The 23,362-nt window shown below is 48.0% G+C and overlaps 1 protein-coding gene across 7 annotated transcripts in view; it reads right to left on the reverse strand.

Moving 5' to 3' along the window:
- Positions 1-23,362, reverse strand: part of LOC144158632 (muscle calcium channel subunit alpha-1-like) — a 649,353-nt gene that overhangs the window by 157,962 nt on the left and 468,029 nt on the right. For all 7 annotated transcript variants that reach the window (XM_077689654.1, XM_077689653.1, XM_077689656.1 and 4 more), the window contains 2 exons: positions 14,525-14,831; positions 10,147-10,252 (listed from right to left, as the gene is read on the reverse strand). In XM_077689654.1, coding sequence (XP_077545780.1) covers positions 10,147-10,252; positions 14,525-14,736 — 318 coding nt within the window. In that variant the 5' untranslated portion in view covers positions 14,737-14,831. The remainder of the gene's footprint in view (positions 1-10,146; positions 10,253-14,524; positions 14,832-23,362) is intronic.

Below are 23,362 nucleotides of genomic sequence, written 5' to 3' on the forward strand. Positions count from 1 at the left end.
TAACTTCTTTTATTTGTTTGCGGGAGTTTTCTGTTGGCACCAACGGTCGCGACAGAACCGTGGGGTAAAGGTGAAAAGCTTTGCTTTAAAAGATTCAAGCACGATTTAGCCGTAAAGAAGTCTTTGATAATCGCTAAGCTTCCGCCTTCAATGCATGAAGCAGACGTAAGTTCACGAGAAAGTAAATAATAATATTTATTTACTAATAGTAATATTTATTTAATAATAATAATAACAATATATTATTAAGTAATACCAATCATACCTAATAATACTAGTATTAATATTATTGTACTGTCAGCACATCTTCTAATAAGCTTTTTTTTTTATTTTTACTCAGCTGCCTTACATAAGGCTTCTTGGTACACACACGCGCAATGCAAGAAAGTGAGCTTTCGCGAGAACGGTTATCTCTCGGATCAATTTCTTGTTCGAATTATCTTATCGATAGCAAGAGGCATCACACATTTGCATTTGCCATATTAGAAGGACCACACGTCCTCACCACACCTTACGCAGTTTTGTGCAAAAATGGGGCGTTACACTTTCCGCGTTACGGATAGATTTTATTGGGGTACTGGGAAAGAAATGCTCACGCATTAAAATTTTGTTAGCGACTTTCCAAGTTACCTCATGTGCGCCAAGCAGTAATAGTTGACTCGGATACTTTATTGCCACGTTATCTAAGTTCACTACGTCCTCAAAAACATTCCAGATTCGGAAAAAAAGCCGCAAAACTTTTTCACTGCGCCCCGTAATCAAGTTACACGAATGGGCTTCATTTTTGTGCGTTTATTTTGCGCACGGCCTAGCTGAGGGGGTACGGTTAGATTTTAAGGAAGAAGGTGATAAGATGACCATGAAAGGGTTCACTTTACAGTCCAGAGGGGAGCCATGGTGGGGCGCCTGTATCCCCGCAATTTAAGCGAATGCGTCGTCTACGCGGAGGGCAGTCGCGGCAAGATGTCACATCCTCGTCGGTGACGCCTCCTGTCTGTTTGAAATGTAATCGCCGTAGGACGACGCAGGCGCAGTCCCATTACCTAATCCCTCTCCCCTAGACACCAAAATTCGCTAGAGCGTAACATGGCGTCTTCGTATCCCTTGTACATAAAATAAATGCGTCTTACCACCACCAGTCTACTAAGGATCTACTATCAAGGCGCGTCAGGCATTTATTTTACAGCGTGGTATACTAAAAGACAGCGAATGCCAGATTTTCAAAATAAAAACAAAAGATTGCTAAAATAACCGAGATAGGACAATCACTTCTTAGTATCTTTAAAGTGCGAGAGATATTTCTTACTTGGACGCGCAAAGAACCAGTTACCCTGCGGCCGTTGTAATTGTAAGGTAGATAAGGCTTGGATACCTTTTCATGCCGTTTTCGAGGAGAGATGTGTGTGAAATAACTGTCCAGTGTATAAATAAATGCACCTCTCCGTCTAACGACGACAATGGTTGAACGTGAAGCCTTCTCGTGATAGATTTTTTGGTTGGGTAATCCCGCACTGCGAGTATGTGATACTCTAGAGGTGCGCAGAATGCGTATAGGCGTTTCCTAGTCGGCACAGCCAAGAGACGCCTGGCGCCCTCTAGGGGCATATTTGAAGCTATGTCCACGTGCATGTGGCCCTCAATCTAATTGTTCAGAACAGCTTGGTCTCGTAGTGTAGTAGTTCCGCTGCTGCGAAGTAAACATTCTAACCCGGGTTCAAATCTGGTTATCGCTTTTTGTTTTTCATTTTCAAGAGTTTGTCATATTTGAATAATAAAATTTGGTATCATGCATAGTTATATTCTATTTATGACATTTTTATGCATAACAAATGGTATTTCGGGTATTTTCGTTGCCTTTTGGTCGGTTTCAGCTACTGCTTCTTGTACGTTTTTGCGGGTTTTCCCCTTTTAGGTAGGTTTCGGCTATATTTGTTGAATATTTTTCTACAGCGTGGTTTTCAACCACTGCAGGTCCGTTGTGGCTGTTATTTATTTCAGTTCGGGTGGTTTTGTATGCTTTCGGTACGTGTATGCTGTGATATAACCCCATAAGCAAGCTCAGGTGACGGCTGGCTGTACTGACTAGGAAACGCATATATGCATTCTAGAATACCCACAGAAACTCTCAGGTGTGCAGTGCGTACGCCTAACGTTTGGGTTTGGGGTGTATACGGCGTAAATCGGTACCAGCTACGTTCGCTTGGACCATGTGCAAACAGAGCAATCGGATAGACGCTGGCTTCATAACGCGAGGGGCCGAGGTACGATTCCGGTCACGGGAAGTGTTTTTTTTTTCTTTCCATTCACCCACGATCAGTCATCATCACCGTCAGAGAAAGTTGGCTTTCCTGCAGGGCGTTTTGGCGTACAACGGCATCAGCGAGGACGCTAAAGCTGCGCTTTTAAAAGCGATTAGGAACTAAACTTAGTTGAGAGTGTTGGTCTAGCTTGCGTGTTGCCATTTTCCCCCTGGATTCTTTTTTTTTTGTCGTTGGGTTAAACCTGATGGCATTGGTTTTTCACGCTTTGCAGCCACCTATAGATGGAATGAAAAAGAAAACGGACGGCAAACGTGTAGAAGAGAGAAGAAGCTAAGTTGAGGTGCCAGGAACACTGCCAGGAACACCTGCTGCCAACGAATCTCCACAAGAGGGGGAAAAAAAAAAGATGCCGCCGAAGAAATTGCGGTCGAGTGCCTGGCTAGACCAAGACGCCAACTGGGCAAATACCCACACGACTCCTGTATTTTTTTGCCTTTTTTTCGGCCTTCCGCCGTTCACGACAGGTTCACTCAGTTAAGCACGACATCTTTTGTGGTCAACAGGAACGTTCGGTCACGTATGTTGCTGTCTTTTTTTTTTTACATTCCAAAAAATATTTACGCTGTCGAGGAGAACTGAACAACTCGCTGCATGAGGTTGTGAACAGACAGTATCCTAGGCCCTCTGCATGAAGAATTTGCGCTGGTTTGCAACATACTGCCTTTTATTAGCACTTGTCTACATGTTGTCTACTTGTCACTGTAGTAGCACTTGTAGCACTTGTAGCACTTAGTAGCACTTGTCTACTTGTCTACTGCCTTTTATTAGCACTGTCTACATGTTATGAAATAAAACAACGAAGCCTTTCGCCGTGCATGTTTACGAGCCCTAAATATTTCTGCCTAAATGACACAGAAATGCAATTAAACAAAAGTAAGAAGAGCTCACGTTCGAAACTATAATCTTACACAGCGTGGTTGGGACGAAACCGCATCATTCTTCACGTCAAAAGTCGCCCGAAAGGCGATGAACTCTAACGTTGTTCAAATTCACACAACGGATGCCAAGTTAAAGTGAACTGGTAAAGTAAATATGGCGTCAGAAGTAAGTGAAACAGTTGTATAAATATTGTGAATAAATGAAGAACCATAACGGCATGGTGTCAGATAGCCCTGCCAACGGCGAAGGGCTACGCCTAATTACTCTCCTATAGGCGAGAGAACAACTTTTTCCTTCGATGACACGCTATAGCAGCGCGAACCACAGGGCGACACGCAACGGAAGCAGGACGCCATGAAACCTTTCTCGAACTGCTGTTGATTCCTCTCTCATAGGAATCGGCAAAACACGAAAGTGAAATGTGCAGCGAAATCTGCAGCTGAGCGTGATTTTCGGGTCGGCGGCTGTCTTGTGGGTGTGCTTGGCGAGTGATGTCCTGCCGGCGGGTCACTTTGGCAAAGGTGTACTGGCGCCGTTTCCGTGACGGATATGATGTCGTGAAATCTTGGTGTATCCCGGCATAAAACACTTTCGTGTTAAAACATAAAACCCGAAAACGAACAACCCTAAGTATAACGTACTCTGTAGTACTAAAGGTTGCTTCCCCGCAAGAAGACCCTGTGTACAGGGGTGCACCCTTTACAGGTCGTTTGTTTCGTTGAACTGGCGTCATTTCCACGACGAAATCTTTGTGTATCCGGGAATAAAACGCTTTCCTGTTTAAAAACCTGTCGCGCAACTTACAGCTTACCAGTGCTCAGAACTGAAAGCTACCTCAACGCGAGAAAAACAACCCGGAACCGGAACAACAAAGCAACAAACAACAAAACAACAAGGAAGACAAATAGGCCTACAAAAAGGACAGGCATTCGGGAGCCTCGAAAAATAAATGACTCTGGAATGCACGAAAAAAGAAAACATGCAGCACTTCCCCGTATTTCGGGAGCTGCTGCAAAGAGTAGAAATAAAGGAGCGGTGTTACAAAGACAAAGGAGTCGGGATGACAGGCTCAACACGCTTGCAAACGCATAACTCGGTGCCCCCTTTTTCTTTCCTTGCATTCCCAGCGTAAGCGATGTCGCCGTGAAGCTCTCGCTTTCTTTTCTCCGCGCCTATTCGAGGCAGATGCACTTAGGAGCTTTCACCTTGGCAATGGGCAGGAGCGTTGGTTTAAGTCAGGCGTTTCTTCCCCGTTTGGCACGCACCTGCACCCGCGAAAGCAGCTTCTCTGCCATCTGGCGGGAACAGGCAGTCCAAGAATGTACGAGAAAGCCACGTATATTAAAGGGACGCTGGAGTGAATTCGCCAAAATAAAAACTTCCCTCTACATTGGGCCATTCATCATTATCATTGCCATCATCAACATCAAGGTTATCACCAGCCTATTCAGATTTACTGCAGGACAAAGGCCTCTCCCATCGACCTCTAACCACTCCTGTCCTAGGTTGCCCTGGTCAATTATTTGCCTCCGAATTTGTTTATCTCGTCCCTCCGTCGAGTTATTGGCCTACCGCTTTTTTACTATTCCCGCCTCTCAGTTTCACTCCGTTAACCTGGTGGTCCTCCGATTGTCATTTTGCCTAACTACATCGCCAGCCCAATTAAGTCCATTTCTTTAAGTCTATAAGTCATTTAAGTCCAATTAAGTCTTGAGAGTACTCGCGCGCGCCATCACCGCCAAGTGCCCACGTACGAGTTCTGGATCACGCCACCACAGCACACGCACGTCGCCCGACTTCTGCGTTCCCCGTGGAATTTTTCACGCGAGGCTGACATTCTGAGCCGGACTTAATTTTACCCCCTCCTTTCCCTCCCTAACATCCTTACATCCCTCAATGAGCCAGCCATTTTCTTAATAAAGTCACATCTATTTGAGCTATGGTATTGTGGCTGGAGAGGTGAACAATGCCCCATGGCGCCTTCCAGTATCCAGCCGATGAGGAATAGGCGGAAGTGCCGCATGCGCGGCCTCTGTGCACGGCCGCTACGGACAAAATGTAAATAGATCGTTCCTAATCCTTCATCGTTCATGTCCTACCACCACGTAACAATATTATCCACTCGAGTTTGTTCCCTGATCAAGGAAGCTCGGTTGCTTTCCCTAAGCGTTACTCCTGTCATCTTTCACTCAATGGCCCGTTGAGCCGACCTAAGTTTGCTTTCCAGTCGTAATTTCACTTTGGTAACCTTTTATCTCAATTTTTAGCCCCTAGTTCAAGAACACGCTTTGTTCGTAAAACAAAGCAGGAGAGAAAACCGCAGGCGGCGGAAGTAAGTTCACCCCTCCCCTACACCTATCCCACATGGAACACGGCTTTCGAAGTACACTTACTCTGATTCCGTGCTTTGAGTGAAAAATCATACTAGCATTCCCTGGCAATACTTAACTTCGGCATTGCGTGTGGGCCATTTCGTTTGCATGGAGCTACCATGAGAAAAATTCTCAGTTTCTCAGTAAGCAGTGTCTAGAGTGCCGTCAGACGGCACTCTAGCTGATCGCTGCAGGCATGGCTAGAGTGCCGTCCGACGATATTCAAATTATTAATACTAGGCTAGCACCCTTCAAAGCGTCTGTCGTTGCAGTGTAGAGGATCCATCTTAGCATCGTAATCCAAAGGACGGAGGTTTGATAACAGCTTTTGCCTCGTTTTTTTTTCATTTCTAAATTGTACTATAATTTTTATGCCTCAGGTTAGTTTTGGTGTTTTAAATTATTTTTTTTTGTATGCGTTAGGGTATGTTATGCTATGTGTAGGTTAGGTTGACTAGCTTTACGTTATCTAGAGCAATGTAGTGCCAGACGCGGCTATTAAATGCGGAACTTTTTTAGTCGCACGATGTCGCGCTTCGGCGTCGGCGCCGTCCACACGCTCACTGCGCATGCGCGTCGCGTCGAGGCGCAGGTGTGCGTCTCTCCCCGTACCCTCCTTGCTCTCAACAACAGGTGCGGCGGTGCGGGAGGAGCGCGTGTACCCCGTGCGCTCCGTCGCTCTCAACAACAGCTGCGGCGGTGCGGGGGGAGCGCGTCTGTGCGCGCATGCGTCGTAGCTACCCGTGCGCTGCGTCGCGCTCTACAGTAACGGCGGCAGGGCGTGTACACGTGATAACGGCGTGGTGGGTGCGTGGAAAGTTCGCGCGCTTGTGTACGGAAGTGTGCGCATGCGCGTCTCTCCCCCGTACTCCTCTCCCTCGAACGCGGGCGGTGTGTATATAAGCGGCGGAGCGCTCGTTCGGAATTCAGTCAAGGGCGTCTTTGCTTGGCTTTCGCTTGACTTGACGCTTTGCTTGACGGCACCAAGCAATAAAGACAGACGTTAACTTTACACTCCTTGCCTTCGCTTCTCCTTCATTCAATAAATAAGAATAATAAAGACGAAATAACAATTAAGCATTCCCAAACCATACCCAATTACGCAACATTCACGCGATACCCCCACCACTCTGCGACGCATTTACTCGAGTTCCCCCCGTGGGAAGATGCGGGCGGGTTTTTTTTTTTTTTTTTGTCACAAAACGCCGTTGGACATCGATATAGTGGAGTGCTTATAATACCGTCGGGCGGCACTCTAGACACGGCCCTCTCAGTATATAGATGGTCAGGACTGGTCCCATACCAACTCAAAGGGATTGGCCAATGACGATGAAGGCTGCCGTCAGCTCTTCTTAGCCGATTAACCAATTCCCGTCGCCAGAATGCTCTCGAATTTAAATCTCTATCGTAAGCAGAGTCAACTGCCCACCGCAATGTTTTGTATTCATTCCCGGTGGCGACACAGGCAACAAGACAACACATTTAAATCCGTGGCAGTCGTTATGTCATGCGCCCCCTTGTATAACACGAGTAATTACACACACTCTAAGGCTTCCATCAAAGAAGGGAAATCGAAAACTTTATGCAACGCCCCTAGTGGGAAAGCGGCGCCTTTGAAGGTAAACTGAGTCGAGCCGGCAACTCTCATTGTTTATATAATACTCGCCGCACGTGGAAGCTGATGGCCGCCGAAGTGGCATACGCGGCTTACGCTTGACGTTATCCCTTTGCGTTATCTTCGTTTTTCTTTCAGGTGCCGATCTTGTGCTTCGGCTATGCCATACACTCACCGGAAACACTCTCATCTGAAGCCGCAATACTGGCCCTGTATTCCGAAGCGCTTTCCCGCAACAATAATGGCGATCGCTCACGACTTTTGTAGAAAGGGAGGATGGGCATGGGAGAGTAAGGTGAGGAAAAGGACGTGGTTCAAGTAGAGCACCTTCGGTGAGAGGGTGAAGCCTTTTCTAAGGCATTGCGTCGCGTGCTTTCAACAGACTTCCGGGCTATAACTATTTCATGGCTAAAATGCAGGGTGCATTACGTGCTCCGCATTTGGTGTCGTTATAGCCTTGCGCGAGGTCGACATTTTTATTGTGACACGTGGCGCAACTTCCATCACCTCATCACAAGCGGTGCGACTAGCAGAAACAATATGTTTTGCAGCAAAGCAGTATATGTCTACGGTACCCTGAACTGTTCGTGTCCGTGGACAAAAACTCCCAGCGTAATGTTCCTAAAAACAGGAAACTTTTCTGGATTGCGTAACAACTACCCAAAGGTTCTGACAACAGTCAGTGTTTGGCGCGCGGAGGGATGGTAGATGGGTGCCAGGGTGCCGATATGACGCACGATGCCGTCCTGAGTGATACCCGTGTCGCGTCCGTTGGAAACATGGACAAATTCACTGTTTCAAACTGTTTCACAAGAATCATGTTTGGCAAACACACGCACTCGCGAGCGGGTGACGTCGGTTTATACGTAAAGGCCAGAACGTTCGGGGCTTGCAAATGGACGCGGGCGTTGACTGCGGTGGTGCCCGTAACGTGAAGACCAATGATGAAGTTGTGATATCCACGATGCAGCATAGTTGGCCAACCTTCTTCGCAGGGTGGGATTGCCATAAAATTCTTTTACAAAAGACTATGGCACAGAAGGCTGTAGACTCTAGGGACACTGAACACCAACGTCTAGAGTGTCCTAACACTGGCGCACCCGTTTACGATCAGTCCTTACCTTAACCCTTTTTTCTGTTTTTTTTTTAACAGAAAAGCTGTTGAGCAAATGGCTCGTGTATGGTGTCCGCAGTTTAAAATACCAAGGAAATGCCGAGGGATCGTGCACGCCTTCCTGGAAGCCAGGCTCGTCAAGCCAAGCATACCCATTTACGGACATTGGCCAACATTGACCACAAAAAAAAAAAAAAAAACTCCAGCTTCACCGTATCGTGGCAACACTTTCCCGCAACGAGAAGGACATGTAGCGTACGCCCCTCGTTCGTTAGTCCTCGTGTCGTCATGCGCATGCGCTCCGTACCGTAGAAGAGCCGCGACTTTAATGTCGAAGCTGCTGCTGTAGGCGACCATTGACTCCACATGGCCCGGCCGCGGATAGTTCGCACGGCCGAGGGGGAAGAGGCCGCGCTGCTTCGAGAGTCTCGGCGTGCAAAGCATCCGCTAGAGACAATAAGTAGCGCTTGCAGAGTGGCGTACGAAAACGTTGACCAAAGCGACGAACTCCCTCTGGCCTTGCTCAACATAAGGTCACTGAAGTGTCATGCCGCCAACGCCAACCACGACACCACGACACCACAACGATACTACAACTCAGCTCTCCCGCTGTTATCCGGGAGTGGCCAGCACGCTACCATGTCCCGTTCGCACAGAACTGCCCCTTTTGCACGGCTCCTGCCGAAGATGCGGACACTGAGCATGTTCTGTGGACTTTCCCTTCATTGGAAGCGGCGAGAACAAGACACCTCCGAGGCACAGGCCTCCACCCTGGCAGACCACCTGACCTTCATCGGTGGATTTGGGGACTCCATCATCGCTCCCTCCTTGCGTTTCTTCGCGAAACGGAAGTTAATCTATACCTGTGACTTAATGTTTATGCCAACGGGCATACTATCGCAATAAAAAAAACTGTGTGTACCTCAATCATCCTCGACAACAGCTTCGCCATTCAAGTCTTGCGCGTGAGTGGGAGCTTCCCTTAATTTTTTCATATTGACACCGTTTTCTATGAGCAGAATATAAAACTGCCCATAGCCTGGTAAACATTTTTGCCTTTCTTTTACCTTTTCTTCCTTCCTTTACCCCGGCCTCGCTGCAATAATACAAGCGTGAGCTGTGAATTTACAATCACACTCGGCCGTTTTCAGAGCTTGTTCGAGACAGACGTTGAAACTGCCAGCCGATTGAATTAAAGGAAATTTAATTTCGAAAATGCTTAGGACTCGCCATCTAAACTGCTGCATCGGTACAGTGAACCAGATGCACTTTCACCGTTTTCATTCCGTCTTTTGAAACAATAAGCCCTTAACAGCCTTACCGGCTACGGACTCGACCTTTATTGAAATGTCCTCAACCTGAGAGGCAGTTATCGGCTGGGTCTTTTCCTTCCTTTAGAAGCGAAGCCCCTTAGGGGATGGGGCTGTTGGCGTCTCCTGTCGTCGTCGCCATCGCCGTCCTCGTCGTAATCGTCGTCTCATGTAGTCACGGTACTAAAACACCGGGAAACTCGTTTACGCCTCGCGCTAGAACGTGACGCGTGCTAAAAGAAAACACCGGGACACTCGTTTACGCCTCGCGCGAGAGAGCTTCGTGCTTCAAAGGCCAGAGACTTTTACAGCAAAGCTGTATACCTCTGCCCCCAATGGTTTCATCTCAATTAGCAAAAACGCCCAGACGCCAAGAATGCACTTATAAACTGCATGCTTCGCCCCTCCCCAGGTTTCGCGTTAGTGGAGATGGCCCGGGATTTTTTTTTTCTTTCAGTAAAGCAACACACACACACACACGCACGGACGAATAGGGAAAACAAAAACAAAGGCCGGAATTCGGCGAGGCACTCACCAGAGTGGTATTCACTTGGTTGGAATCACTGTTGGGATAGGGAGTGTAAACAGCCAAAGCCACACAGTTGGCGAAAATTGTTAACAGAATTAGATATTCAAAAGGCCTGCAAAGGGCAAAGGGCAGAGAGGAGGAGAGGAGAGTGCGCAGTCAAGGAACAACACGACACCCGAAAGGAGACGCAAACGTGACAACAAGCGCATACATCATGACACCGTAAGATTAAATCATTGCAGATAGCAAAAGCTACGATACTGGGTGGTATTTGTCGTCTTAATTACTAGCGGTTGTGCAGCGTAGTTCTGTCTCCCCCTCTCGCTGTTCTAATATTTGTTTGTGAAGAAGCAGCTCTTTTCTCGGTCAAGTCACCCATCGGCATTTTGTGAATGGGACCCCAAGACTAAAACTGCGTGCATTGTGTGTATTGTGACCTTTCCCTTTCCCCGTATCCTCCTTCCCATCCTCACTTCCCCGCAGGGCCTCATGGCATCTCATCTTAAAGTGTTTCACTCACTCACTTCACCTCGTAAAATTTCATCAAAATAGACTCGTGAGATCACTGGTATACTCTTTATGGCCACACTATAACTCTCACGGATAACTGACCATTTATCTCAAGCGATCAGAGAACTCACACCATGCTGAAATCAGTGGCTCTCGAGTGATATGATGAAAATTTCTGTCATCATGACAAAGAAGTTACCGCTGCACCCGCCCCCTCTCAGGGGTTTCGCGACCCCCATTCATAGCGTTTTCATGACGTCTATAAGAAATATCTAACTTAATCCTAAGACGCTCCCGTGGGGTTTGCTGAAATTCACTCAAGCGACCGGTCACTGCTACAAGGGCAACGAATTTGCTTAATTACGAAGTTCAGCGTGCAACTTGACTCAAGAACGCAGCCTGTGTGTACACTTTAATCACGAGCGAGATAACTTCCAGCTATACGATTCCGCAACCCCCAGTAAAATTGTGCGATGCCCTTCATTGTGAGCCTAAACCACACTATTGGCCGTAGCACCTGGTAATTAGGGTGCACTTTAGCGGAGCACATCTACAGAGAAGACAAATAACGAATAACCTGCGCTATCATTCCCGGCATTAGTTTTATGCCCTCAGCTCTAAACTGGAACACCCCTTCTCTTTATTTCCTTTGGCATCTCTGCGGATATTGGCCATTGATTCCCACAGGGCAATACTACATTTAAAAAAAAAACACTGTCCTGCTTCTTGGCAAACATGGCAGCGATAATAGACGAGAGACAACTCATTGCGCTAAACTTTCAACTAGAGTTGAAAGTCGATGCACTGTGTTGCCGTCTCTCCTCCAACGTCGCCCGATATTAGCCCTGCCGTTCTTTAGTTTCAGCCCCGACTGGCAAAACAATCCGCATTGTTTGTTCAACTTCCCGTGCATTCTCTTTTGCTCTTAACAAGACTTTGACGTCTGGGCAGCAACATACCAGTATTAGACGTAAGCCGCTACCCGGATGTGACTTCAGCTAAAAGCATCATTTCAAAGCGTTCTTGCATCAGAGTTTCATATTCTTCTTCGCCAGCTAAATACGAAATAGTGTATTTAATACGAGCTTATACGCACAAAGAAGACAGGGCACGTGAAACTGCAAGAAACCTGCATTATTTCCCGCCTGCAGTGAAATGTACCCAGTTGAGCATTTCTTAAATGCATAGTACCGCTATCCTGTTAGCAGAATCCAAGCCTAACGTAGGTAATACCGCGCTGGGGCGGAAATGAAGATAACGGGAGCAGATCACGGGCCAGATATGCGGGGCTAACTTGCAGGCTGCTTTGTCAGTGCTTTACAGTGAAGTACACCTTGCCAGAGCCAGTGTTTCGCCATTACCAACAGGGAGCTGCACAGGTACTGTAAACTTCTTTAAAAATTGTTTATCGCTAGCGCTGCAGTGCACGAGCCCACCAGCCTATTCGCACTTTCCAGCAACGGTGGCGCCGCCGCGCCCCTTTTTTCCGAAGCTGTTTGTAGATGATCGGCGTCCCGGGCGAAGGCAGCCGGAGCGTTCGGAAACGCGGGGATTGAGAACGCAAAAGGCCCTGCATAATTGCCCTCTCTAAAAAAAGAAACATCCCCCTCGCGAGGGGCACGATCAAATGCCGAACATTTCCGCGGGGGGCGCGCCTGCAAGTCGTATGGATTACGTATTGGTTGTTGTTGTTGTGATTGTTGACTTCCAGCGTAGACATTGTCGAAGAAATGAACTGCAGCAGGATGGAAAGTTGGGCGAGTTGGTCACCATTGTCGAAGTCACCATTGTCGAAGAAGTCGATGGTGAAACGTGAAACGTGCCGTGAACCCCCTGCCGCGGCTATGACGCAACGTGGAGCGGCTATGACGCAACGTGGCGCGGCTATGACGCAACATAATCCAACACAATCCACTTTAATCCAATCCAATCAGAACCAATCCAAGCCAAGCCAATCCAAGCCAATCTAATTGAATCTAATCCAATGCCCCTCGCGAGAGAGTGTTATAGCGCCGAAATCGCGCCACCACACGAACGCGTGATGTTGACGTCACGATCACGCCACAGATGTTAGCGACCGGAGCGCGCGCGAACGACATATGTGGTTTAAGCGCAAACCGACCGCGGCGAGAGAGCGCGATGCGAGCGCCCCCACCTGTTCTTCTGCGCGAACCGACTGTTGCTCAGCGCGAACCCAACGCGGCGAGAGAGGGTGTTGCGCACGTCCCCACCTGTTGTGCGCCCGAACCGAACGCGGCGAGAGAGGGTGTTGCGAACTTGCGAGTGGAGAGAAGGCGAGGACGACGCGGGGGAGAGGGTGCACCTGTGGCCGACGGTTGAATGAGTCAAATATATAAGGCGCGTTCGTAACCTTCCGTTGTGTGTCGGCTTTGTGGCGCAGTGGTTAGAGCACCCTGTACCCTGCGTTCCGCCCGCAGAGTCGTGGGATCGAAACCTGGCGCCGGTAAGTGTTATTTTTTTATATAGTGTAGGGGGAGCGATGCGGACTACGGACGTCAACGCGAGTGACATCGTGAGTTACTGAAATGATCTGCATTTAAAAGCTTACAAACTTCACACAGTTACTTCACACTTCCCACACATGGACCATAGACCTAACACCTGTAAGTATATGGTCGATACTGGGTACTGGGACCGTAGACCTTCCTTCGCAGTTCTTCACTTGCTCCTTCTAAAACATCAGCGAATCATTTTCTGTTTTTCTTGTATTTCCTGCATGAATTCGATCGCATACGGCTATTTCATCTTCTGCAAAGGCGGAGAAGCTGCTCTTTGAATAGCATTGCCTACGGATACCTGGAAGCACAAATAAATACCTTGCAGCTGCACTTCCGAACGGCAAACTTTCCTTCAGCTTCTGCTCTTTTTTCACATTGAGCCGTTCAGATGCACGCCGCTGTCATGTGGACAGACGAGGTCCCCGAAAGGCATTGTAGCACGGTCTGAAATATTATCTGCCGGTTCGTGCAGGGAGCCGTAGGGCACTGCGTGGCAGCCCATTGCAAGCAGCTGCATTTGTTTTACACAACGGCTGCCCCGTTCAAAAAAAAAAAAAATTGCCGTGGTTGAAGGCGGTTACACCACGTTTGTCGAGTGATAGCTCAGTTTTGGTGCCGAGAGCGCGCACCGAACGCGCAAGAGAAAACACAGACGCTGCTCGGCTCAGTAGGCGCTAACGCGCAGTGTACTTGGATGCAGCCAGAGCCTCCATGTATCATTTTCTGTCACGCGCTCTTGCTCTTTCCCCCTTTTCCCTCTCTACACCCCGTCGACTTGTAACCAACTAGGTATTGGGGGCTTACACAGCACAACCGCACGAGGCGCTCGCTAGGCGCATCCTTTTATCTTTTTCTGATGGCACGACTCCTCAGGGTTTCCCCCTATCCCCAACTCCGTACCATTACCCTTAGAAAGAATGAGCAATCAGATTCTTTCACTGCGCAACCACGCGCAACGAAGGCACCCCCTTGTATCATTTTCCCCTATCTGAGCATTCAGGAACTGACTATTCCTCTTCAGGATCTTCAAGTGAACAAGGCCTCCTGACCACCTCTGTCTTCCTCTCTTCCCCCCCCCCCCCCCTCCCCCGTCCGGCCCGTGGAGTTAATAAAAGACTTTTACCCACTAATGACACGTACCCTTGCTGTTTCATGTATTTCCCTGTCCGCTCCCGTCCTTTTGGAAGGAATGCGCGGTTAAATGCCCTTGCCCTGCGCAACTGCATGAGGCGCTGGCTTGAGCCGTTTTCTCTGTTCGTACCTCACGTATTTATCATTAGAGCACTTGTCTCCAAAAACAAGAAGCAAAAGCAAAAAAAAAAGCAATGCAAAGAACAGAGCGGCGGCAAGGATACTTCCACTCGACGACGCTGATGCAGAGCTTCCTGAGCGGGTTCTCGAGGCCGAGGCAGAAGAGCGCCCGCAGGGGCCTCTCGACCAGCTTGGGGCCCTTGCGCGGGGCTCGGCGGCGCTCCCTCGACGCCGCCGCCGGGGGTGCCGAGGCGGCGGCGGCGCCTGCGGGGGTGGTGGCGCCCCCGCCGCTGTGCTGGCTGCCCAGCGTGTTCATGGCGTCGGCGGCGCCCAGGGCCGTGTGCCAGGCGCCGGACAGGGGCCGGCCCGCGCTGCTGCTGCTGGCGCGACTCCCGCCGCCAGCGCCCGAGCCTGTGTTGCGGCAGCAGTAGGGAGGGGGGGAGAAGGGGGTTCCATCGAAGGCACGGATAGAAGGAGGGAAGAGGAAGATGAGAAGGTGAGAGAGGAGGTGGAGAGGGTGATAAGAAACAGGAAGAGAAGGAAGAAGGAGAGGAAAAGGAAGAAGAATAGGAGAAAGAGGAAGAGGCATTGTTAAGGCACAATCAAGCCTGGGGTTGCACGCCGTAGCGGTGGCATTTTACTAGGTGCTCTAAATGTTCAATTATATGCAAATGATAAAGAATATGCCATACGCCTACATGATACGAGTTGACACGAGCAGATTGAGAGGCTAGAAACAGGGCGAAAAGACAACGATAGGTTACGGTCACAACACTTGCGCTATGATTTGAAATGGTTAATTACCACTATAGGAGATGCGAAAGTCCACACACAGTGACGAAAAAATAATCGCAGAATGGCTTAAATATCTGAGCTACAGTGAAGGAGCATGCATACGAAAGATGACAAAAAAAGGCAAGAAAGGCAGAAAAGAAAAATTGCATTAAAAGAAAACAAGTCCAAAACACCTTTAGAGTTGCGCCGACAAAAGAGGTGCCACATCAGAAAGGAAAATCTTTACGGGAGCTCTAACGGGAGTGCTTTGGTTCGTACGTAAAGCCAGTGCAAGGAGATAAAGAACGAAGAGCTGTGTGAGGAAGTACGGCCAAAGGGATCATATATGCGGTTCCCATAAAAAAAAAAGGAACACCCACAATACCGCACACTTCGTCGGAATGTGCTAGTATCAAATCCAAATCAGTGAGATAGGTTGCTTGTAGGCTTTCCCTAACCACTAGGGTTCGAAGAGAGTACACAAGAAGTAAATTAAAGAGCAGTGTACGGGAATAAAAGGATTTTAAAAGAAAGTGAAGGATAATCAGAGTGGGAGATGTATTGTAGAAAGACTCACTTGTTGCAAATAAATACTATGGATGCCTCCTGCTAATTCCAGAGCTGAAATTATATGGATCTATTTGATATATTAGAAAATGCGGAAAGCTTACACATGCCACCTCCCCTATATGAAGGAGATGTCGTTAACAATCGGACGGACGGACGGACGGACGGACGAACGAACGAACGAACGAACGAACGAACGAACGAACGATCAATCAATCAATCAATCAATCAATCAATCAATCAATCAATCAATCAATCAATCAATCAATCAATCAATCAATCAATCAATTGGTTAAAAACTTGGTTAATTAATTAATTAATCACCAACCAACCAAGTAACCAACCAACACGAATAAATCAGGGGCTAGACGTATATGTTCATAGCCATTCTACGGCAATGGACAAGACTGTTCGTTCGTGTATAAACCCTACCGACGTGTCCTCGCTTCCCCTGTCCGCCATGTTGCGCCCGTAATTATATCACCTTAATCGCATATTATATCACCTTAATCGCAAATATCACCTTAATCGCATATTATATCACCTTAATCGCAAATATCACCTTAATTGCTTTAAACTAGCAAATTCGAACTTTATGCTCACTCAGACAAATGAACATACCTGGTGTACGAGAGTCGCTGCAGTTTATGACATCGCACTGATACACACCTTGACTTACTCAACGCCTATAAATTATTGCAACCACATTTGCCTCCATTTGTCTTCTATCACGGAGCAGTTCGCTTGGTTTCAATTCTTCGCAGCGACAAGACGATAAACTGATTCGCTATTCCGAAAGTGCGTAGAATACGCAGTGGTCTAGCCAAATAACGGAGGTAGGAATTTTCTTTTTGTCAAATAAACAACGACACGTGCTACCCACCTGGGCTCGCTTTACCTTGTCCTTATTTGCGAGTCAGTCCTTATTTTTATGGATGAATGTCTTTTTTTAACGCCGCACCAGCCTTCTATAAATGCGGTCGCTGTATGAACGCCGCATAATCCCTGCTGTAAGCGAGCTATACTGTGTGCGACAAGGTGGCGTTTTTTTTTACCAGCACAAAAATTTTCATCTGCCAACAGTTCGTGTATGCGTCCAGGACGCATACGCGCCAGCTGCTGGCGGGGCTTAACAAAGGGGTCTCAATGTCGGCGAGGGGTTACCGCCACGCGCGTTTTGGGTAAATGACAGTTCCAGCCGATTTGACTTCGGATTCGCGAGCTAGTCGAGTGAGATGGTCGTACGGTAGGATGACCGGCCACCAATGGCGTTGTTGGTAGTCTGCTTTGGCAGGTGCTTGAAGATACGCCCCGGAAATGTCTTTGTGATGCTGTCTTGTTCTCACACGTGTGGGTACAGGGTAGTGTCGGCCGGGGTGTGTAAAGGACACTTAAAGGGACCCTGCAACACTTTCGATAAACGCCTTCACTCTTTCCTTCGCGTCTGGAACCACTGCGAGAGCTATAGTTATCGCCAGCACGGAGCGGCACTGCGTGATTTGCTTGTCGAACCAGATACGCTTTCCATTTCTGCATTGTTCTTTGTGGCTTTATTTTTAAAGTTGCTATCGAAAAGCGTTCATTGCTGCAAGTGAAGGAAAACCATCCAACAGCCGCTACATGGCCTTAGTGGGGTAATTGGAGCGGTCGAAAAACGTCAAGACCTGAAAAGAGAGAAAAATATTTTGAACGAGTTTCCAAGTTGTCTGATGGGTATAGAGCAGTAATTTTTGGCTGAGGTACTTCGCGACTCCCTAATCGTGGTACTCGGTGTGTTGGGTGACTACATTCTGCAAGCATTTAAGATTTCAAAAAAAGTTGAAAAAAGTGTTGCAGGGTCCTTTTAAACACTCAGAAGAACCACAATAGTTCTTGCTTGCACATACAGCTTCCGCTACTTCTATGTTAGTGCAGAAGGTTGCATTAATCAGGCGCATCCTTTTTGATAGCACAACTGTTTTGTGTCGCGTCCTCTGGATATCGCAGTGTTGATGCCACCGACCCCCTTTCCGTCGGTGAATGTAGGGCAACCACCTTCAGTCGTCCGAACGGAAGCGGCAAATTAAACTTGCAAATAGCGCGCATGCGAACCGAAAAACAGGCGGCAGTATTCAGCCTTGAAAGTTCCCTCCCAGAACTGGGCCGGGAACTGTCTCCCAACAAAACAGAATTCCTTAGCACAGGTAGTACATGACCGATAAACCCGGATCAACTGCTGACACTCCAAAATCCCCTGAAACTGATGTCTTCAATGAAAGACCCCAACTACGAACTCACAAGAGAAGCGGAATACTCGGTGCACTTTAATAACTGCAACATTGCGCACCTACTAGCGCGATCAAGTTCAGACTAATTAAAGGCTCTCATACAGCTGTACAAGAACTTGGTCTACCCTCAAATGCAACTGCCAACAGCAAAGCATGCAGCGTTACTCCTAACACTGCACAAACGCACGGTGGGTCGACTTGCAAAGATACCTGGTGCACAATCGGAACAGATAGAATGCTTACAACAGAAAAACTACGGCTACTTCAAGAGGTTGTACCCCAGAGCCTGTTACCTTTGAAACCCGTTTAAACGAAATGAATATTCATTACCATAGTCTACTGCAACGCGGCATATACGAAAAATGTCTCATATTTATAATGATATGTGGAAGGGCATTCAGTTAAAAATCAGACTTTATGCAGATGACTGTTTTATACAGAGAGATTAATGACCATTCCCATAAAATAGCACTACAATAAGATTTCGACAGAATTGATTGGTTGATTCTGGGGTTTAACGCGCCGACGCAACGCAGGCGATGAGGCGTGCCGTAGTGGAGGGCTCCGGATTAATTTTGACCACCTGGGGATCTTTAACGTGCGCCGAAATCTCGTACACACGGGCGTTTTTGCTTTTCGCCTCCATCAGAAAAGCGGCCGCCGCGGCCGGGAATCGAACCCGCGACCTCGTGCTCAGCAGCGCAACGCCTTAGCCACGTTTCGACAAAATTCATTCTTGGTGCTGCACATGGTGTACGTCCATGAACAACAGTAAATGCCAGCACATTCAATTTTCTAGGAGAGACATGCGTCTCGCAGGGGAATACAGTTTGAATAAAGTGCTCATTCCGCATGAGAAATGAAATTAATAATTTAGGAGTAATCTTTTCAGCTCAAGGAGTTTCTTACAGTATACACTAGGGAGGAATCTGGCGCTAGCGTCTATGCGGCTCACATCAAGGCCGTCTGTGTCGTCAATAAAAACAGGCTGTTTTAAAACTAAGGAAAAAGTAAGTAAAGCGTATTTTTGCCGGAACGGTTGTGCCTGCTATTCCGCAGGCCAAGGTTGTAGTTACGAACAAGGTTAATATATGGGGGGGGGGACTCATTAGAGACTCTGATTCTAATAATTGTACCATTATTGAAAAATTGCTTGAAAAGTTTGCTTGAAGAGTTTTGGAAGTTTTTTAGCGTGCCTATTAAAACGTTGCCTTCGTGGTGACGGTGCACCGACCGCTAACTAGTTTAACAAGAAAAAAAAAACTCCCAAGCATTTCCCCGAGGGTGAACATGGTTAAGTGCGAATGCACGGGGTGATACTATGAGGGGTAGTAAAGTTAAAATCCGTTGGCATTCGCCCGTGAGCGCGCGCGAGCCGACCCACGGAGGTCTGGCAGTTTATCGCTGCATATATAGGGGGGTACGCCGCGCCCAGCGCGCCGAGCCAGGTGGCTGAGAGAGGAGGCGAGCGCAAGGGGAGAGGGACAGCGGCGCACGGCAGCTGCAGCCGAGCGAGGGGAGAGGAGGTGCGGGTGCGTGACGTCACGGCGCGGGGCGGGAGAGTGACACACAGCGGCGCACGGCAGCTGCCGGGGAGAGGAGGTGGAGTATGTGACGTCACGGCGCGGGGAAGGGAGAGGGACGCGCGCGGCCCACGCCGTCGCGCCGCGAGGAGCGGTGAGGGGCGTGTCGTCACGTGGTGAGTGACGTCACTGCGCCGTTGCTACCGACGCTCCTCTCCGCTCCACGCCGTTGCTAGGGGATAGGAGGACTGCGGACGGACGGCGCCGCCGGCGGTGGAAGGTTTGGGGTCGCTTATAAAGTGCATTGCACTTAAAAGAAAACGTGGCGTTAAACAGTCGTGCACGATGACACGATAGGAAGCATACAAGCGCCCGTATCTGTTGTATCCCCGTGGTCGTATCTTGTCTTCGTCGAAGTACGTTTTGTTTCTTCTTTTCGTCGGCAACAAATTTCGCGGCGGCATATTACCCGCTCATCATGCGTCCTGCAACTGCGGCATCAGCAACGTCAGGTGCGAACACGCACTGCCTCCTGTTTCACCGAACACGGCTACCACAGAAAAGGGAGGATTTCGGCTTCCTTGTAGCTCGTAAATGTGTCAGTGCATAGTGAAGAAAGCAAATCCCAAAAACCGCTTAAGAAATCAGTTGTCATGCCAAGCCCAAGGCAAAAAGGGGGTCTTCCCATGAACCCCCACGACGACATGGCTTACAAAACGCAGTTTCCTCTCTAGTATACTTACTAAGAAACTATGTTTCAGCTGACTTAAACTGGAATCGTCACATTGAAGCCTTGTCTTCCAAAGCGGCATCCACTTTTAACTTTCTTCGTGGAAATTTTAGACACGCACCTCAGGAAGTAAAGGAGCGGCAATACTTGTCAAACATTCGGCCCATCCTCAACTGCGCATGCGCGGTGTGGGATCCCCACACTCAAAGTCTTATCGACCACCTAGAGTCCGTTCAGAATCGTGCTGCTCTATTTGTAACTCATAATTACCAGTTTCCTACTAGCATTACTCAAAGAACTGGCTTGGCTGGCGTAACATTTACTTGCGACGGACACGTTTTCTTATTTGTTTCGTTCGTGATGTATACCTTCAACTCCCTGCCGTTACCAGGGATGTATATTTACAACGACCAACCTACTTATCTACTCTTCGAGACCACCAATTTAAGATAAGAGAAATAGCTGCGCGTATTTCAATTTTTATGAATTCTTTCTTTCCCCGTTCCATCAAGCATTAGAATCGCCTCCCGCAACACGCCATGGGAATGATAAGCGACGATCGATTTTTTTTAGTTAATAACCCAGCATTCACTCAATGAGTAGTAACGCGTTTGTGCCTTTTCCCTTCTTGCAATATTTTAAAACATTTGTCTTATATATGCCCTGTTTTTAGTCCTGTTTTGTGACTTGTTTTATGCCCTGTCTCATTCCTTGCAAGCAGTCTTTACCATACATCGTGCAATTGTTAACTGCGGTGCTTATGCTTATCTGTTTTCATATTGCTGTTTGCTTGTATATTCTACTTCTTTCTGTGTCCAAATTTTTCTCTGGCGGCAGAATTTGAAACTTATACGCGCAATTCTTTATGCCTTGTAATAATTGCCCCTTACTGTAATGCCCTCGTGCGAATGTAGGTACTAGCAGAAATAAATAAATAAATAAATAAATAAATAAATAAATAAATAAATAAATAAATAAATAAATAAATAAATAAAAATTCAGAGCCCTTCCACCCCGTGAAGAGGGATGGCCAGCAAAGCTGCGGTGCCGAGCCTCAACGTGAGGTTTTACGGGGTCGTAGTCCAAGGGGTGCACAAAGCAAAACACGTTTGTTTGTAATTTGCGATTGAGCATTATTCCTGGGTATTAACAGAAAGTCCAGTCCTGTCCAGTCACTGCTCCTCGCGCACGCTCAGCACGGCTCTTCACGAGCCACGTGAAACGGCTATCAAGCGGCTCCAACGCAGCGTCAGACTTGGCGACTGCGCAATTGAGGCGCACACCTGGGCACGCGCCGGCGCCAGTCCGTCTGCCGCGGCTATGACGCAACACAATCCAACACAACCCACTTTAATTTAATGTAATCCAAATCAAATCCAAGCCAAGCCAATTCAATCCAATCGAATTCAATCCAATGCCCCTCGCGCTTGCGCAGAACGGCCCTTCACGGTACACGTGAAACTGCTAAACCTCGGCTAGTGTAGCTTACGCTACAAAACACACAGGAATCGTGGGTATAAATTTATTATAGCGTGCGTATGGTAATCACGGCGCATGCTCTATAAAGGCCCCAGGGCCTTTTTAATTTTGTATGATTTTTTCCATGCCCCGGGGGTGGGGCGCGCAGTTTCACGATTCCGGGAATTTGAGTGGGCTCCGCAACGTGGCGCTGCGCTCGCTAGCGATTCCTGTCTACATCGCTCTGGGACCGAAGACGATCTGCTGGATCCTAGCCATGTACAGCTTTGCATAAATAAATAAATAAATAAATAAATAAATAAATAAATACACCCGAAGTCATCCAGACGTCTGGCATAGACGACATGGGGCCACTGGCCTCAAATCTGCACCCACGTGCTTCTTTTTGTCGAAAGGCAACAACGCCTAGTCTATAACACCTACGCTGGCACTACCAAACTTTGGCAAGAGCAAAAACGCATTTCTTGATAAAATGCTCCAAAGTGATAAATCTGACACGCACGCGTACTTAGTTAGGCCGTAGTAACCTATGATAATTGTGAGCACTAAGCCGGTAGGCAGCAGGAAGTAGTCTATAGGTCAGCCGAGAGCGGGCCTGACCCTGCCATGCTGGCGGCCCACTAGAATGAAGACCTATTATCCCACAGTTAACTCTAGTGTCATCCTATATCTTGTCCTTCTTACCAAACTCCTCCCCCTCACCGGGAATCGTGCCTTCGCTAATCAAACCTACTCGTCCCTACATTCTCTTCATAGTCTTCGATTGATTTGATTGATTGTAGGGTTTAACGCGCCGACGCAACGCAGGCGATGAGGCGCGCCGTAGTGGAGGGCTCCGGATTAATTTTGACCACCTGGGGATCTTTATCGTGCGCCGAAATCTCGTACACGCGGGCGTTTTTGCTTTTCGCCTCCATCAGAAACGCGGCCGGGAATCGAACCCGCGACCTCGTGCTCAGCAGCGCAACGCCTTAGCCACTGAGCCACCGCGGCGGGTCTTCATAGTCTTCGCCGACGCTGAAGATTGGGTAGGCGCTAGCCGCTATCAATCGTTATGTGCGCCATCGCTTTTGTCCGAGCAGAAGGTTAACCAAGAAGGAAAATGGTAGTTACTAGTAAATGTAGTCGATGGCCATAGTCATTGTCATGATCGTCGTAAAGACAAGAGAATGGCCACAGCAGCTAACTGTTATTGTGGTTGCAGTCGTCTTCGTTGACAGCAGCAAGAACAACCACCGGGCTAACCGTTGTCATCTCCGCCGACGAAGAAAATTTGTAAAGAAGCTTAACGCAAGCCATCACAACTTCAACCCTTGCCTTTGGGCACAGCGTCGGCGCGTCATCGTACTCAGAAAACACCTCATTCCTTCCTCTGCGACCACTAGCAGACAATTTTAACGAAATTCAAAATAGGCACTGCTTCGCTGAAGTTAAAATAGAACTTTTGTGACCGTCTGTTGACTCCGAAATTTGTTTATTTAAATTCGCGTCTTGTTCCCGTGTTTCAGTCCAAACTACTCTCCCGGTATAAGTTCGTTCGTAAGAGAAACAAAACAACATGTGCTTCCATACCTTTAGGTTATTGGCGTTGAACGTTGTAGC

The sequence above is a fragment of the Haemaphysalis longicornis genome, unplaced genomic scaffold (assembly GCF_048455015.1).
Source record: "Haemaphysalis longicornis isolate Haplotype H1 unplaced genomic scaffold, Haemaphysalis longicornis Haplotype H1 scaffold_10, whole genome shotgun sequence".
Lineage (NCBI taxonomy): Eukaryota > Metazoa > Arthropoda > Arachnida > Ixodida > Ixodidae > Haemaphysalis > Haemaphysalis longicornis.